Genomic DNA, 20041 nt, shown 5'->3' with positions numbered 1-20041 from the left:
TACATACATACGTCACGTACAGCGATACGCGTAAAACATTTGCGTACTTTAGGTTGGCGTGGCCGCGCTGTCGACGTTCGATTTTACTGCCGCGAGAAATGCAGCGGCGCTCGATCGGATTCGATGGAGTCCGCATTGCCCGGATAGCTCCCACGGCTGTCCGGATTTTGGGAATGCCGCCGGACCTAATCTCTGGCAGATCGAGCGAGCGCGGGCTCTGGTATAGCGCGCACGCGAGACCGTCCGCGAATCAAATCAATCGGTGACAAATAGACTGAGCGAGCGAAACGAGCGAGCCCCCTCTCGTCTTCGGCGGTATAACGTTGCCATCGAGTCGTTGCGCTCGATCGCCGAACTTGATGGAATTTGATGGAGATTTTGCGCCGTAAACGAGAAGCGATTCCCGCAAAACTCAATCTCGCTGCTTACATTCGTTTCGGGAGAGTGCGTCGAGCCAGCTGTACCATTCGGGCACGTGATTCGGAAAATAGATTTGAATAACCGATTCGCGCGTTAATCCACCATTTTTAATCGAATAGTAGAAATGTCGTTTCTACCCTCGATTAATTGTAATCGCCGCGCAATCTCCCTTTTCCAAAATGTAACCAGACATTCTGTGCCCGACACTTTATTTCTATTCGCTTCATCTATTCCGGTGTGCAAATTCATTTTCGTATGAAACCTTTTAATTTGTCCTTGGATATATGTATATGTAATGAAATAAATTTGTATACGTTTTATTTTTTTGTAATATTGTATATCCGGTTAAAGAATAATCGGTGATCGATTGATAGCTTTTGATATTTTACATCGATACGCAACAAACAATGCAACATCAATTTTAATGCTACGTTATATTACGCTTACGTAATCCATACGAATATCCATCTATAATTCTCGGGCAAATATAAAACAAATATTCATTACAAACTAACAATTACTGACAGATATTCGATGAAAAAATTTTAATCCCTCAAAAATAAAAGTGCTCTAGAACAGCAAGATTGAATGAACTCATAATTCTCCGATTGTTAATAATTCGAATATCGTGAAATCTCTTGACGACGCTTCGGATAATCGATCACCCAGTTAGATAGATGATACACTTAACAAGGGATTCGACTCTCGAGGATAGTTGTGGGCGATAAATAAGGGGTTGGAGATTGAGACACAAATGTCGATAACACGCCGCCGACAAAATACCGTCGAACTCCTTTCGCGGAAAAACTCCAATGCCAATCGACGCCAATCCGTAAAATAAAGCACTGTGAGTGTGATGACTGAATACGGAATCGCGTAGCGGCCGTAAATCGCTTCGTTCTTCTTCGACGTGCCGTGCCGAAACGCTGGAAAGAAATCCTCGGGACGGCGATTTCGCCGTTTTATTTCCAACGTGATAAAAATCGCATCGAAGACGAGACATTTAATCGGCGCGACGATCACTCGCCTTAACGCCAGCGACATCGATTGCGCAATTGTCGAAACCTCGCTCTCTATAACGGCGTGGCGCCGCGCCTTCGACCAGATTTATACTTCGGAATCAAGCTTCCGCCGCGCGCCCGCGCCAGAAGATCTTTCATCCTAGCTCGCGAGCAGGATGGCGCGTGACGTATTCGGAAATAGATGAGACTTTGTAGGAATTGAACGATGCGCCGATTCGAGAGAACGCGCCGCGCCGGGGCCCGCGGGGCGACGTATGCTAACAACTGCGATTCAAACTCGCGTCATCGATTTCCAGCGGAATAAGGTGCGAGAGACCGTGTGGGGCGATCGTGCACACAGTGTGTTGTGCGAGAACCCGCGTATATGAATTTTGCAAACAGCCATCTCTCCGTGTGAAAGGTCGCGAGATGCATCGCGATAAAAGAACGGCACGGTCGAAGGCTCAATGCGATTCTGTCAACACGGACGATACGCAAAATATAAACCGCGCAAAATAACACGCAATGACGCAAGTGAAACGTAATAGCGGGAGCATGCGGCTATTGCATTTCTTGCTGCGCGCAAGCAAACAGAAATTTGCAAACAATCAAATATTTTTTTTGGATAACGATGGAATTGCGGAAAATATCAATCCGGAGTACCAGTGAGGTTTCTGTATAATTATACGAGGTATTTATATCTGACGGTGTATTCTTTGTATATTTCTAGCGTTTGTATTACGTTAAAGAAATTAAGGTATAAGCAGCGCACGTTCTTAAAGTCGATATACAATTCTCATATATACACGGAGACTACGTGTATAAACGAATATCCGCACCGATTTGAATCGCTGATATTCGATAGCGCAAGATGGGAATATCTGGATATCTGATATATATATATTCCGTGTTCTATTCGATTATCGTCTCGAATCGCTACACGGCACGGCACGGCACGAGGGAAAGAAAATCGTCTCGTTGCTGCGATTCTTACGCGAGCTTATCGGAGCCATTGTACCTCGATGAGAAACACGTGTTCCTCTGAAGGGCGCACTCTAAGCAATTCCGCCAAATCAGCATTTAATGAAATAATACCGGGCTTTACCCCGTATATAGCTTTACCGCGAACAATTGAACAATGTGTCGCAACTCCTTCCGTTTGATCCTGTGACACCACAGGTACACGACGCCGCGACGGTACGTGTTAGATAACCGCGCGCGCAATGGAAAAAGCATAACGCAGACTCAATTTAAACTGTCACATACGCCAGCAAGAAACGCGCCGCAACGAAGAGAGATATCACGCAGATCCCGGGAGGATTTATTTCGTTGCATCCAGCGCTTCGCGTCCACCCGGCGTCATCGCTAAAAGTGACTAGATTTCAACCCCTTGTTCTTTTTGACATTTTCATCCCTTTTATCTCTTTGCGCCTTTCCCTCGCATGCCGCGCACCCCACGCCATTATGGAGAGTTTCTCTGTGAATCCGCAAACGAATGACCTGCCCATAAATATCGACGTCCACGCGTATCGCTGGATAATTCATAGGAAACGACTAGAATGGAAATCGACAATTTATATACACGGAATGACAATATCCTTCACAAAATAGGATAATTATCAAAATAGCATTTAATCCTCATTGAATATAATAATTGTCATTTCTACACGGAAAGAACGGTTTTGCTGAAGTATCTAAAAATTTAGCTATAGATACAATAATTATAGTAGATCGCTAAAGTATGACGATAATGCTGTAAAAAATTTTGACATTTTAGCAATCAGTTTTGAGTGTTCTACATAATTATTTTCAGATCTGTATTTAGCTAAATTTTTAGATATCTTTAGCAAAACCGTGTTCTTTTCGTGTAGATAGTTACATTTTGCATATTCGTGTCTTTTCTTATGAAACGTGTGACTTTACTGAAGAACAGAATTACATTCTTTTCGATTTTTATCCGCTTAATATCGGCGGTAAACGTCGCGCCAAGAAACTCGGGAAATCACTTGACAGAGAGTTTTCCGGGCGTTATTTATTTTTAAACCACGGCACGGCGTACCTATTTAAACTTTCTGCAACCTTCGGAAGGATAATCCACGATCTTCTAAAGGGCGAGCTCTGACGAAATTTTCCGCGTCGAATTCAATAATGGTGAATTTACGCGTGACGCCGGCGTGGCAGCTAGCGCGCAAACTTTTCTACACAGGCACAATTTCCTGCGATCGCAAAGTTCTTTCGGTCTTTCCACCTTCGTTACCGTATCAGCCCCGCGGCACAGGCACTTTCAGCGTGCCGCCGCGCCCGCGCCCGCGCCGCGCCGCGGCATAAAACGATGTGCTTTATGCACCGTCCGGCACATTACCGGCTTAACGTCCCCGGGGAAAATCTTTTCGCGGTCATGAAGGAAATTTTGACACGCGTCAGGCGAAAAAAAAGGGCGCGTCACGTTCGTAACGTAACGGAAAACATTTTTTCGACGTTCCACGAAATTTTCTCTATCGGATCGAGAGAAAAATATCAGCACGAAAAACGATGCGGAGTGTTCATCGAATAATAAGACATCTTCGGACAAAGAATATCGTATATTTTTGAAGGAAAAAATTATGTTTCTTGCAAAATATAAATTATTTGGAGCTCTGTTATCTGGTATTTGGGTGATTATCAAAATTTTGATAACTTTTGACATGGAAAACTTTTTTAAAAAAATTATTTTATTTTTATTATTTTTTTATATATGTAATAATTTATTGTCCTAGTAATGTTTTCTCAAAGCAGCTACGCTACAAAGTTGTTCGTATAACTTTTATTATATGCGGTAAGTTGCTGGTGACGATGGAGTTTACAGTATTCTCTTTGTTTCTTTTTTCGTTCTTCGATCTTTTTTTTTTATTAATGTGTGTAGTTTTCTTATTTTGTTTAGAAACCATGATAGAATGCCTTTAAAGATGGCTAAAATAGCAATGAATTAAAATTATTTAACTTTAACTGTATATTTCAATGTATTAAGGTGCGAATTCATGGGACGCTCGTTTCAACGTATCGCGAGATCACGTGATTTTGATCTGACGCTAGCGTCAAACAAAGAAAGCTGGATTTTCTCAGCTTTAAGCGTCAAAGCCAAAGCAGCGCGAAGACGCCGAAATTTTGACGCTGTTTTCCTTTTCATGAATTTCACGTGACGCCGGCGTCACGTGTGGTCATGCGACCTTCTTGCCGCTGAAAATGAGTGTCGAGCGTCAGCATGAAAAAGCACCTTTATGTAATAAAATATATGAATTGTAAAATTGCTTTTTTTAAATGCGCTTGTACTAAATGCATAACGATATGTGTATTTCTTAAGATGCCAGAAGTAATAATAATCAGAAGCACTTCAATAAAAGAGTGGTGGCAAATTTCGCCCATTTTTTGGACTTCGAATTTCAAACTTTTTTTATGGCAAATAGGCCAGTCAAATTAGACATTTTGCTATTAAAGTGTCTAAACACCCCCAACACGCCTAAAAAGGAATAAAAAAGTTCGCATCACTTTCGAGTAAAAGCCTTTTTTTTTTGTCTAATTTGACTGGCCTAAAATAGTACTATTAGATGAAACATTAATTCCAATAAAATTTCAAGATGAGCATAGGCACGGTTCCGGAGATACAAGAGGGTGAAAGTGATGATTTCCAGTCGGGGTGTATTGCATATAAAAAAGAATGCGTGGCTGAAGTTCACGTATTATTGAGGGTATTTTCTGTCGAATGGATCATCTACGATTCATTGTTCAGAGAATGAACGATCTACTATTTACTGCTATTTCATTTGTGGGAGGGGGGGGGTACTTTATAAAGCACCCTGAAAATACGTTTCCTATTAATTACAGATGGAGTCCTCTTTTTAAACAATATGTTTCACTTCGTTATATATATTTGGCTGTAGTTCCGAAAAGCCCATAACTCCGATCGTTCTGAAATTTTGTATACTATTATATTTTGATATGCTAATTATGAATATGTCAATGAAAATTGGCGCAAAAGTCATTTTCTAGGTAAAAATTAAAAAAAATTTTTTTGCATATTTTTTAATTATCTAAATAAATATACATTTTAGAACAAAAAGTTTCAAATAAAAATTGTACATCTCTTAAAAACGCAACTTTTATATTCTATACGCTATTACTGTAAAAGCAGTACTTAACGAGAAAAATATAATGTAAGAAAAATTCATATTATCTTTCCACGCATGAAAAGTTTACGCATACACTTTTCACGCGAACCTAGATTCACCCCCACCTCCCTCCTGCTTTCGGGGGAAGTGCGGTAGCCTCTCCTTCACTTACGTGTGTACTGTTTATGCACACACAATTAAAGTATTATTTAAAAATTTATATTAACTTTCCACGCGAACCGAGGTTTACCCCCACCTCCCCCCTTTCGGGGGAAGTGCGGTAGCCTCTCCCTCACTTACGTACTGTGTACTGCGTTTTTAAGAGCACTGTGTCCAATTAACTAGAAAGGACGCGGAAATATAATCCCGGGCAAGAACAGGACTGGGAATTTTTCAAGAATAAAAGAAATGCAGTAGTTAAATTTATTAGGGCAAAAAAGAAAAAATATTATGAGAATATGATAGATAATAATAGGAGTGATCCTACAAAAATGTGGAAAACTTTGAAAGAATTAATTAAAGGTGAGCAAAGGGGTTCAGAAAACATCGATAATGTAGATTTTGAAATATTAGAAGACATAGAAGAATGCAATATAGCTGATAAATTTAATATATATTATGTAAAAAGTATTAACAACATTGTGCAATCTATTAGTAATAAGGGGATAGAAGGCACAGGTAGGAGACCTATTTATGTAATCGAGAATAAGGGAATTATGGAAAATTTTGAGCCAATTAGTGCAAGTGATCTGGAACAAATTGTTAGGGAATTACCACGAAAGAACGGAACAGAGAAAGGGATAAATAGTGATATACTGAAAATGGTGCTACCTGTGATAAAAGATGAGTTTGTAGGGGTAATAAATGATTCGCTTAGGACAGGTAAATTTCCAGAAGGATGAAAAACATCCATGATAATACGGATACAAAGGTAAACAAACCAAAAAAAGCGAGTGAGTATAGACCGATTAATATGTTACCGATATATAAAAAAGTATTAGAGTTAGTTGTAAAAAAACAGTTGGAAAAATTTCTACAAGACAATGAAATAATAACCGAATACCAATCGGGATTTAGGAAACAGCAGTCGTGTGAGACAGCAATTCAAAGTTTTATCGAGGAATGGAAGTTGATAATTGAGGAGAAAAAATGGTGGGGGTGTTATTCCTGGATCTTAGGAGAGCGTTTGAGACAATAGATAGGGTAAGATTAGTGGAAAAATTATATTAGTATGGAATAAGAAAAGTGGTACTGGAATGGATAATATCGTATTTAAGTAATAGAAAGCAAGAAGTTAGATTCAATGATATATGTTCTAAAATAATTGAGACAGTATATGGCGTGCCACAGGGATCAGTATTAGGACCTCTATTGTTTATTTTAAATATAAATAGTTAAAGTCTGTCCGAAAAGAAGTATATTTAGATTATTTGCAGATGACACGACCGCAAGTGTAACAGGAGAAAGTTGTGAGGATTTAGAAATAAAACTAAATATGATGCTCGGTATACTTGAAGAATGGATGAATGTGAATATGTTAAAAATAAATGCAGATAAGACCAAATATATGATAATTAGAAGTATAAGGAAAGAAATAAAAACAGACATAATAGTAAAAAGTTTGGATGGAACTATAATTGAGCGTGTCGAGATAACGAAACATCTGGGTGTAATGATCGATAGTAAACTCCGTTGGGAGAATCACTGTGATTATATGTTAAAGAAAATAGGGAGAAAAGTGAGTTTTCTGAATAGAATAAGAAATGATATATCGGCGTACACTCGATGTACTGTGTATAAGTCCATCATAGCGCCTCACTTTGAATATTGCGCAACGATGTTAATAGGCATGGGTGAAACGCAACTGAATCGACTGCAAGTGGCACAAAACCGTGCCATGAGAGTCATACTGCAATGCTCGCGATATACAAAGGTAGAATTGATGTTGCAAACCCTTAAGTTTATATGAATGTAAGACAGAGGCTAATGTACAATGTAAGTATTTTTATTTTTAAGATAGTAAGAGGCATAATGCCAAAACATTTAAGTAATAGGATAGAAATAGTAGGAGATGTGAGTAGACGGCAAACGAGGTAGATTGAGAATATTAGAATTCAATATCGCAGGACGAGAAGCGCACAGAAAAGTATATTTTATGAAGGTTTGAACATGTATAACGCCCTGCCGATAAAAATTAAGCAATGCGAAAAAATTGAACCTTTCAAACATAGGTTAAGAGAATATATTGTACCTCATGTAGAGAATTTAACGATATTTTATGTAAAAAATAGCCGAGAAGGCTAATAAAGCTCAATCAATCAATCAATCCCTCTCCCTTTCTCCTTCTCCCTCTCCCTTTCTTTCTCCTTTTCCCTCTCCCTCTCCCAGCTCTCCCTTTCCCTCTCCCTCTCTTTCTCCCTTTTCCTCTTTCTCTCCCTCTCCTTCTCCCTCTCCCTCTCTTTCTCCCTTTCCTTTTCTCTTTCTCTCTCTCTCTTTCTCTTTCTCTCTCTTTCTCTCCCTCTCTCTCTCTCCCTCTCCTTCTTTCCCTCTTTCCCTCCCTCTATGTATTTTTTCTATGTATTTGGATATCTTTCTAAATTAATTTTTTTTTTACGTGAATTTTTCCGATATTTTAATAGTTATTCAGCTATTCCGGAAAATTCTACCCCTATTTCATATATATATTTGGGGTAAAAATTCGGTCCAGCCGTTTTTGAGTTATAAATGGTTTAACTCGATTTTGTTTTATATATATAGATGAGTAACTCCGTCATTATTCGCGGAAAGTAGTAATACCGACTTGATGCTTTGATGGCAGCAACTGCCAATTAAAAATGATTATTGAATCAAAGTATTTTTTCTAAAAGAAAATAATCAAGTACTAAATATTTAGTTTTTTTTTTTAATGTTATATATTTATCTATTCTATTGTATCCAAGTATTTGTATCGCTATACTCAAACTAGTTTTCAAACTAGTATATACTGATAATGAGAAACCGATGGAGTTTACTTTTGTACTATATTAGTGCGCTTTCCGCTGAGAAACATGTGAAAATATTCACTATAGAGTATAGAAGCCTTTTAACAAGATCATTGAATTAATATAATAAAAAATTTCTACTAAATCTATATGCATCGCCATGAATCGAAGACCCAAAAGTGACCAGAATAATGGGAATTACATTTGTGTGCAAGATTATAAGTTTAATCCTAAATTTTGGATTCTGATAAATTCTATCGTGCATTTCTAGCGCACACAATTCTATTTTCAATAACATTTTGTAGATAAAATTAGCCAGTTAAATGAAATATCTTATTGAATTTCATTACTTAAATATTAGATGCAATAACAGTCGCACACGTCTGTTGGTGGACAAATTCACCAGAACTGTGAGTCAAACCGTCTTCACATTTAAGGAGTATTATTACTGACAGATATTCAGTAAACGATCTATCAAATGATACGCGACAGCCTGTATGATGGATCGCTATACTTTGTACATAGTACATTCTACCTTACTTCAACTTACAGTATTAAATATACGAAATAGAGCACGTGACAGATCGTCTGACAGTTTTTTGAGCGTGCGTAAAAGCGTTACCTTCAACTATATGCATACGAAATATCAAGCGACTCAAAAGGACGCTACAAAAAATAATGCATTGTGATGTTATTTATTATTTAAACAAACTTTGCCTTTTACACGTTACCAACAAAAAATATAATTTTTTTATTGACAAAGAAATCAACCGTAAATTGTTTATTACTTTGCAATAATTAATTGTAAAAATACATAAATCAAACAGTTTATAAAACATCGACGTGATACTGATACAAAAATTAACAATTTTTTTTAACGAATTAACAATTTCGCTCGCCTTTCAAACGTTGCCCGTTATTTGAGTAATTTTTTAGAGAGAACAGGGTCACGGGGCAGGATCCGAACGATTAAATCGGCTTTTCATCAGGATACGAACGCGCGCGTACGAGCGAGAAAAAGCAGTTAGTTCCCCTTTCGTGTCTGATCGAACCGACGCCAGAACCCAAACGTGCACGAGACAGCAAAAGCACTCGAGAAAATCTCTCGCTTGTCCGGCGAGCAATCGATTGCCGAAGGAAAGCGTTCGCGGGAACGCCACCGCTCGTCGACAAACAACCGTGCGGACCTTGCGAAGTTCGCCAGGTTTGTAGGCAGCACACCTATTACTCGCTCTTTCACGGGAGCACGCTAAATCGAAATTCGAAATCCTGTGCACGGCGGGTACGCCGACATTGCCGTAAGTGCCGCCCGAAGAACATGCGGCGGTGCGATATAAAACCGCAGGATAACACAAAATGTATCGACAAGCGCGATCGCACGCTTTTTCGCACTTCAATAAATTTCTCATTATCGATGTTGCGTGTTGCAGATACTTATTTCTCGGTGGGAAACTTATATATATATATATATATATATATATATATATATATATACACAATATTTATTGATTGATCTTTTTGAAAAAATATATTTCTTAGGTCAAAGCTTTAAAATAAAAAATAATGCATTGATTTGTATTACCTACTAGAAAACTTTAATCAAGAATACATTCTTATACGGAAATGACATCTGCATGTGGCATCTGCATCGTAAAAATATACTATATTAACACATAAATTTAATTATTTTACGATATAATAAAACGATATATATGTCTTTAAAATTGTAAACTATTCTTTATTGTTTAAGCATCACGAGAATCAAAAGTACTTTTTTCGTGAAAATGACGTATGACGATGAAGAATGTTAAAGTTAAAGATGCTCTCGCTTATGAAGGGACTTGATAAAGATTATTTACGATCGCAATCAACTAGAAGCGTTCTGCCAGGTTCCATTCTAGATTGTTCCTCGTTCAATTAGCATGCATATATATGATAACTATGGTTGCTTTTACTTCGACAGTCGACCCAGTTTCGTTTTAAAGTAGAAATATCGGGATGTTAATTAATTCGTCGAACAATAACGGGGATACACTTGGATCGGAATGTTTTTTAATTATTTTTCGTGCACGACCGCAGACCGAGTTAATGGGAAGAATACAATTTATCTCTGTATGCATCAGATACTCAACCCGCGATTTTACCTCCTATAATTTAAACAGACAAACCTATTACATCGGCCCAATTGCACCCACGCCTAACTTTAACGTTATGTAACTGCCAGAAATCAATATTCTCTTGTTATTACATCGCAAATACTGCAATTTGTAAAGTAATTATAATAAATCGAACTGTATTCCATATTATTTCACATTATTTGCTATACAAATAAAGATATCTACACACGTGTATCAAATCCATGAAAGCTTTTATAAATTAGTAATTTACTTCAGATGTTAATTACGTACATCTCCCGAATATAACAAAAGAAATATAAATGTCATGTATTGTTTAAAAAATATAAAGAATAAATTAACAATAAAATAATTTTTAAAGAATTACGTAATTATAATATTATGTTGAAAGATTCTAAATACATAAGTATTATTTTTGTTGTAGTTTTGTAGCAATATTATTAGGCCAATCGCTATCAACGAGAGATGTTAAGAAACAAATCTCTAACATAAATGTAAAAAAAATACAAAACTAAAAAATGACAAAATTACAAAATTATGTAAACGAATTATTAAGACAAATTTTCCAATTATGTTTTTCCTTTATTTTACTGTTATTGTTAAATATAAAAGCTAAATATAGAAATTGCAATATAAAAACGTAATCAAAAACGTGTTTATTTTACCAGCCACTGTAAAAGCGTTTAAATATGTACATGTCTGTGTTACTCGATTAAGTTTTACATAAGTTCTCGATCCACGCCAGCCGCGCCGATGCACCGTGTTTCATAACTAGTTCTTCCTGGCAAAACTCGTCTCAAAACTGTTCCACCTCAATTTCCGTTTTCCGGTCTACATAGTCTGTAGGTATGTTTTGGGGTTTTGGTCCATATTTCTGAGAGAACTTCAGACAGCTATTACTATTGCCGAGCTATCGGCGAGGAAAATTGTGACGAAGAGCCCAGAATGTTTCCTATTGTGAATCTCTCGTTTGATTTCGAAAACATTGGGACCGTGTTTTCGCTTCTGGTTAGAACTGCATTTGACTAAATGTGGCTAGATTTAATCTCTCTAATATAAAACATTTTGGACTTTTATACTCTTTACCCGGGAAAAAAATTGCTTAAATTAAACGTCGAATAAGTCACGGGCTGCCACAAACATAAATAGTTAGTTCAATTGGATTCCAGACGGTACAATGTCCAAAATCGGGACATATAAGACGTCTTTTAGACGTCTTTCAGCCATCTTTTCGTAAGACGTCTAAAAAATGTCTTATGTCCGCTTTTGAACATGTGTGCTGTCTGGGATATTATCGGACCAAATATTTAAATTATTAAAACAATTATCTGATGTTTTTTGCTTATTAATATTAATGTTGCACATTAATAGGTTTTATCTCAATTACACTGATGCTGTTTACACATTTTTTTCTGTATACGTATTAATTAAATTCTGTCTTAATTTTCCTACTTATTACATATTAAAAAGTGCCACATTAAAAAGTGCCTTGGAAAGACCGCTTGGAATATTACCGATCTATTGTAACCGAAATATTTACACTTGAATGACGGTTACGTTTTCTGATTGCGATTCGCAGCGAGTGTGCGTGCAGGGATATTGCGACGAAACCCTTGGCAGGACAGATGTCGATGTTCACGCGCTGTCTCGTTCCTCTACGGAGGAAGGGTGCATGAAATAAAGAAAGGGAGAAACGGCGCGACAAAGCCATTCGGGTTCTCTGATCGGTCAATAACGATTTCCCGGGAATATAAATGTCTCCGCGAGCAGCCAACCGACGCCGTTCAATTCGGAGTGGGTCCCGCTTTGCCTTTTAATCTTGTAGCTTCGCCTCTTTTAATCTCGTTCCATCGACCTGCCCCTCCCATAACCAACCTGTGCAATTTCTCCTTTCGCTCGTGTCCGTCGATCTAACCGGATATCCGCGATGGACGGTTCTGTGCGCGCTACGCATCAGGATCACGTACCAGTGAACACGACTCATACCAGCCAAGTCATGATATTTCGCCGATATATACGCGACATTTGAATCGACATTTTACGATTATTTTTATATGAACGGTAATTTGTCAACGTTCTGTTAAATAATTATACAAGGTGGCGCGCATAAAACCGGCCCCAAACGTAAAATACAGTTTTAAAGTTATAGACATTTCGTGTTTCCGCGCGCATGTCGCATTCACGAAAGAACATGTGCGGACATACTCCTCCACAATAAAAACGCGTTGCTCAATTGAATACGTCAATACCGCATACTCACACGTAGACAGACGCGGACGAAATATAACTTTAAAACTTGTATTTTGCGTTTGGAACCAGTTTTATGTGCGCTGTAGTAGAAGTATCCTGTAGTAAAAGTATAGTAGAAATATAAAAGAAATGAACAGATTCTTTGTTTATTTAAAAAGTAAAATTGCATATTTAAATTTTAGAACAATTAGAAATAATATATTCTTTAAACAAGAAATAGGTTTATAATGATTAAATTAACTAATTGTAGACATAAACAGCTTTACACATTGCTTTTATAAATTTGCGACCCTTTTTTACAGAAAATCTTGCTATTTAAATAGTATTATATTCTATATAAAATTAAATCAAATTTTTAAAATTTTTATTGGACACATACACAAACATAACTCGATTGTTTTCTACCGTTTTACTCATATTTGATTTAAGGCTCCTGGTCCCTGAGCCGAGAACTCTGCGTTGACGGTGGCGACGTACCGTCGCGGCAGAAATCAGAACTCTCCAATGGAGAATTCTGTCCTTTGTGACATGTTGACAACCTATTTTGTTGTGCATGCTATTTCTTTATTAGTTGCTCTGTGCTTGGGAACGTTTACACTTCCTTTCGATAGTCGTTAAACGGCTGTTTTTCCCGTATGTTTCGGCTTCGTTTTATGGCTGTTTGTATATTGTATATTGTATATTGTTTGTATTGTCGAGGGAAAAGGGTAGTTTTCGGTCAATTTCGGAAGTGTTCTGAAACAATCTATAGTAATGTTTTATTGAAATGTCGTTTTATTTGAAAATGGCATGCACAACAAAATTGGGTGTGTTTCTCGCCTCGATAGTAAGAATCCAATATGGCCGCGGTGACTACCCAGGAGCCTTAAGCCCGTATTTGTAATCGCGTTTTTGTTGAATAACTTATCTGAAATTAAAACATAATAAAGTCTAATAAATAGCTCTATAAAAAATTAACAAAATAAAAGAATTTTTAGAATTTGTTTCAACATGATTATATTTTATACATACAATAAAAAGGCAAAGAGAAAATATTTTATTCTCATATAAACCTTTTAATTGATTTATTTAATCAGATGTTGCAACTAATTTATATAAAAAAGCATGATAATGATTATTAATTATATTTATTCTTGTAAAGATTGATATATTTTATCAGTCTTATTTTTTTTTTTTACAACTTATTTAATCTTATTTGTTAATAACTTAATTTTATATCTCTTAAAACAAAGACATTTAATAATGTAAAATTTAATGACTATTTTGTGATGTATCGTTGTACTGCAAAATTTTTGTACAATGTTGTAATGGCGTCAGATAATTTACGGAAGTAATTACACTACTTTTCAGCTAAAGACATATTCAGTTAATCTTTAATCAAAATGTAACTATGGATTCGACTATCTATCAATATCTGAAAAGATAAACTGTATATTTTAAATATCTTACTTAATACACTTATGGATATGAGATTTGTGTAATAATTATAAGTACTAATTATTCTTTAAAAAAAAAAAAGTTTTTATATAATTTATATAAACATTTTTATTGTTTTTTTAATCTAAATGTTATATCGTTTAAATACTTGTCATACGTTGTGAAATATTCCGCATATTTTTATATATATGGTGACATTGGAAACATTTCGCTATTGTATAAAAATTACATATATATTTCTGATCTTCTTATTTATTTTTTTTGCTATTTTGCTATTTTAACTATTTTTGCTTTATCCGCAAGAAACATTCACGATCGACTTTTATCGACGAAATAATAAGCATATAAATGTAAGCAAATAATGGTCAACAAGTTGTATAAGAGAAGTGCAGATAATACGTACATATTATTGAACGATAAAAATGGATTTATTCAAAAGCTAACAATTTCTATTAAAAATACTAATTAGCGATGTTAATAATTAACGAGTATCTATACGTTTCCATATACGTGTATTATTTTTCAACAAACTATAATTCACGAATTTATGCAGATAACCTTCTTATTAATAATATATATAATATTTGAATATTTTCAATATATGATATATAATAATTATATAATTTAAATTGTATTTATTCAAATGCTTAAATTAAATACCATGTAGAAAACTTGTTAATATTCTTTTCTTTAAATTGCACCTTCTCTCTTTCTAATCCAAGTTATTCTAATTTTATTGTGTGCTTCAATACCATTTTAATTACCTACTCTGAAACCTTATGTGAAATCAGGGATGACCAAAAACGTTTTTACATTAAGAGAAATTGCCCCGCACGTATTTAATACGTCTTATAACAAGTGCAGCAATTATTCATATACAAAATGCACGTGATTATTCTCTAGTGCAAATGAGGTAGCAACTTTGAAATGAAGTAATGTACGTAATTTTAACGAATAAGCGGCCACAATGAACCTAATAAACTGAAGTTCCGCGATTTGCTCACCGAAACGTGTAATATATGCAACGAAGTGGAAAGTTTTCATTAGCTCTTTGAAGCTTCCATTTATTGGGAGAGATAACTTAATAATATAATATACCAAAATATAAATATATTATATGTTATATATATTATATAGAAATATTTAATATATTAAAAAGTTAAATTAAATCAAAGAAATATATATATATATATATATATATATATATATATATATATGTAAAATTAATAATGATAATTTTTTATAAAACGTTATTCTTGACAAAAACAGTTAATATATTCTTATATAATATTAATTGCGATTACTATATAACAAAAGTTATTTTACAATAATTATTTACATAACCAATGAAAATATTTTACAAATATTCCAGTAACTCCTCTCTTTCGTGTAGTCTTATAATTTAAACAGCGACCAAAGACGATATTTTTTTGAGGTATTGAGAACCCCTTCGACAACGAACGATCGGTCCCCAAAAGCCGATCTACTGCCGAGACCACTCCTCTTGCTCTCGAGCAACTTCGCGGCGGTGCTTCAGGATATCTACGGCGAAAACGCTGAAAGATTCGCTGCCGTAACAGTCGGACCAGGCGCATAAATCAGCTGCACAGACTCGTGTGAGAGAGGTGACGACGCCGGCAGGCCACCCCGTCAATAAAATGCAAAGACGGAGAAATAAAGTTAAAGATAAGCCGCCCCCGGACCCACGCCGAGAGTACTTGGACGCCGAGTCCAGCGATGAAGCGGAAAGGCACAGTAAGATTTACGAGAAAAATATTAAACGCACCCACTTCCCCGTTTTCAACTTTTCCGATTTTCCGCTTCTTTCCCGGATTCTGTTTCTTCGCCCCGCCTGTCCTATTTTCGACACTTTCGGGCCCGTCGTTTTCAACCTCTGTTTCGTACGACCTCGTCGCGCACTGTCGCGCAGTCGTCCTCCAATTCCGCCGTTAAATCCAAAGATATATACTGCGGAATCGATCACACAACACATTCGTGAAAGAAATATTAAATACTTTCGCTTTTCACGATTCTCGATCAGATCCATTATTTCGATTCCCCCTTCCTCCGTCTTTTCCAAATATCACAATTTCCAATTGCCATAAATCACGACACGCTAATTCCATTACCGCTCAAATGCGCGATATCTGTGATTGATACGTGCGACTGATAAATTTTTGAATACTTCATTACAGCACGGCGCTGATTAATTAAACAGGATGTGTTTATTTAATTCATTTTCTAGTTTATACGCGAGTCGTTACGGCGGACGTAATTTCCTCGATACTTCTGCAAATATTAACAAGGCAGCAATAACAACGACCACGTTAGCCATAATGCGGCTAATTTGAAGCAAGTTCGCTCGACAGGGACGCGCTTGAATTTGGACATGGATTCGACGAATGGCCGCGTCCAATTTGCAATTACAATGGCTGCTTTGTATATGCTCCCGCGAGTGCATTCGGTAACCATAAATTCGACGATAACTTTAAAGACGAAATAGATGTAACAGGGATGTATGATTGTACGCGTCGAGAGTACTTGACATTTAACGAGCCAATCCTCATTTCAATTTCAACAATTTCAATAATTATGATATATCGCGCATAAGCCGGCCCACTTGCAATGATTAATCGGTCATTCGCAGGTTCCGCGCTGCTGCTCCCGGCTCCTAATTTGTTGCCGGGATTACGGCAATTTACCCTTCGACCTCGATCGTACCCGTCGCACGCTGGAAGATGAACCTAATTCGTCCTCTCTCGCGAGTTTCCATGGTACTTGCACGATCCAAAAGTAGGTGAACTAGATAAACCGATAATCTATATGCAAGCTACCTGCGTCTATTCGCCCCCCTCCCCTTCTCCCCCCACTCTCAACGCAAACTAACGTTATTACTCAAAGCCTATTCTTCTTGTTCGGACACAGTGGGATCTACAAATCTTTAATCCACAAACAATTAACGTCACGTTACCTACGTGGATGATCGAGAATGGGAATTTTGTCATTGGCCAGCTGCGGTAAAATGCTCTGTCCGATCTCGTATTAATTCACGGAGTCGGGTGATTTCAATTATTCGTACGACAAAGTGACCGTGTACTTTGATAGTGCGTTAAAAAGATGAAAAATTGCTGCGCTTCATTATTATTTAATCGTATCTGAAGAATATTTTTCTTAGAAATATGTGGTATTCATAACATTTTATATAAATGCATTTTCTTCACTCTTGTGTTTCTCAATGACGCGTCCATAAAGCAAACGACTATTTCAATAAGATATAAACAACATTGGTTTATTATTTTCTAGTTAATTGTAACTCGAATTGCAAGGCTCTACATGAATCTACCTACAACTTCTTCTCATTCCGTGCCAAATAACTATTTTAATAACAACGATTTTTGGGAAATAAAAAGTATATACGTGAGACTGATAAGTCGTTGCATGTCGCCAAAGAAGACATCATCGTATCTGCATAATGTCCGCCATCACAGCGGGATAAATTGCCCCAACGTGGCCTACGGTACGGTCTCGATCGCGACGCGACGTGTTTCCTCTTCCGTCGATTTATTAGCTACTCGCGATTTATAGTTCCTATTAGATTGCCAAGAGTAAAGGCATGGGTGGGCGGAATGGGCGGCGGCGATGGCCCAGCGATGTGGGACCGAGACACGGAGAAGGCCTGAGGAATGATATCGGGACGACCGGGAGAGACCCTCTTGGAACGAATGTCTTCTATTTAACCAGGCTGGCGGATTTAGGGCCCATCGCGCCGTTCCAATCGACGACTAACGAACGGCCGGCGCGCCGCGTTCCGTAGAATTTGTTTTCTCTTTCCAAATGCCCCTTATATTAGTTACGAGGTCGCCTTTCCGACGATAAATGTCGTCGCGACGCACGAGAAGATCGGAGGTCGCGTTTTTCGAATCCACTTGTCGCGATGTAACCGCGATCTACGACAGAGATTATCAACGATGAATATTGTTGCAGGTGAAGAAGAGGACGAGCTGCGTCCGATATATGAGATGGACGAATTAGATAAATTGGTAAGCAACTTCTAAAATCATTTCAAATAAACTGTACAATATTGAATTACAATTTTGGTACGTTTGATGAATGGTAATGGTTTTATATTGTCGCTATATTGACCCTAACATTTATTTGACAAGAATATGGCATAAACACAATATCTTTTAATTACACAAATTATATAAGCAAATAGTTATATTCAAGTAAATATATTTAAACAATTTTAATTTCGTTCCACATTGAGACAATATACCTTCAGAAATGATATATGACGCTGTCACAAAAACATGAAAATCAATTTATGCATTTGGACTAAAAGCAAGTATTCCGAAAAATTCGGTACCTTTTCTCAGATACGGTCTGTTAAGGATATGACGACGCTGAGCGGTCTGACGGACAACGATTGGACGTGGAAATGCGACATGGACATCCGCGAGTTCTTCCACGAACCGAGCATTCCGGTCCTCTGCATTTATCACATGAACGGCAGTCTGACCACAGAATTTTCATTTCCTACGGCGCCCGTGCACGAGCTAACCTACTTCGTGAGACAGCCCAATGAGATTCTCCACCCGGAGAACTTTCGCGAGCGCATTCTCTTCGGGTCGATGAACGACAAGGTGGAGGGCCATATATTGGGCGTCATCCAGAACGTGTTCGCGCCGATCTTTTTCGCAATCGAGACCTGGCCCGACAGTATCCTTCGATATTTTGCTCCCGATCTCTATTATCGCATTCCTGTCAAAGATACCCAATTAATTTGCATAACTAACTATAACGGAAAGTTTAACGAGGTGCGCGAGGGACCGAACGGCACGAAAAACTCGTAGGAAACGGGCGAAGTCGACTGTACAACGATAGGCCAACAGGAAGAGTTAACGAAGTTTCTTCATTTTTACGTTCCTCTTCCGTTTTTTTTTTCCGTTTCGTTTCGTTTCAGTAAATAATGTACGTGTACAGATCGCGAGTTACGGAACTTTAATTGGGTCCAGACACGATATCCCGTCGGTCTTCTCGGTGACTCCCCGAGTGACCCACTTGAGGTTGGGCTTCGCCGTGTAATGTAAATTCTGTTTAACTTTCAAATCCCGCTCCGCGCGCGCGTCTGCCCGCGACCGGTTAATTTTGTAGTGGGTGGTGATTTAAAGTTTTTCGCGGATTTAAAATGTAGGTTTAAAAAACTTCGCTGGGCGAAGGACGCCCAGGAGAGACATCGCGCGATTTTATCTCTCGCTCGAATCCATGATTCAATCCGATATGTCTGTTCTGATATATGATCGATTTTTGCGATGCAATTTCAATCCAATCGAGCCAATTGGGTTTTCGAACATTCTGCCATAGTCGCAATTTTATTGCGCAAATTCTATTGGGCAACACGTGCGTGATTAGTACGTTTCTATTTTTTAAATTTACACCGCCATATTACCGTTTTACCCTTCTGATTAATATAACATTAACATAAAGCACAAACCAGTTATAGCTTGGACAGTTATGTAGTTTATTTAGGTCTGTAGTATCCGTTTTTTTCTGACAACTGATTAACGCCCATTGTCTTTTATCAATCGGCAGAACAGATAATGAAAACTTTGCGGTCTAACCGTAATTAGGTGTCAATTGTGTCGAATACCGTCGAATAATCGTGTATGCAC

The 20041-nt window shown here is 37.3% G+C and overlaps 1 protein-coding gene across 1 annotated transcript in view; it reads left to right on the top strand.

Moving 5' to 3' along the window:
* Positions 1–16027: 16027 nt before the first annotated feature.
* The window catches only part of Kl-2 (dynein heavy chain 2, axonemal kl-2), a 53819-nt gene continuing 49805 nt past the window's right edge, over positions 16028–20041 (top strand). The window contains exons 1-3 of the mRNA XM_077422645.1: positions 16028–16124; positions 18354–18409; positions 18746–19088. Of these exons, the coding sequence (XP_077278771.1) occupies positions 16028–16124; positions 18354–18409; positions 18746–19088 (496 nt within the window). The remainder of the gene's footprint in view (positions 16125–18353; positions 18410–18745; positions 19089–20041) is intronic.

Source organism: Temnothorax americanus, unplaced genomic scaffold, assembly GCF_048541705.1.
Source record: "Temnothorax americanus isolate GAGA-0224 unplaced genomic scaffold, ASM4854170v1 Scaffold72, whole genome shotgun sequence".
NCBI lineage: Eukaryota > Metazoa > Arthropoda > Insecta > Hymenoptera > Formicidae > Temnothorax > Temnothorax americanus.
This window is presented reverse-complemented; position numbering and strand designations above follow the sequence as displayed.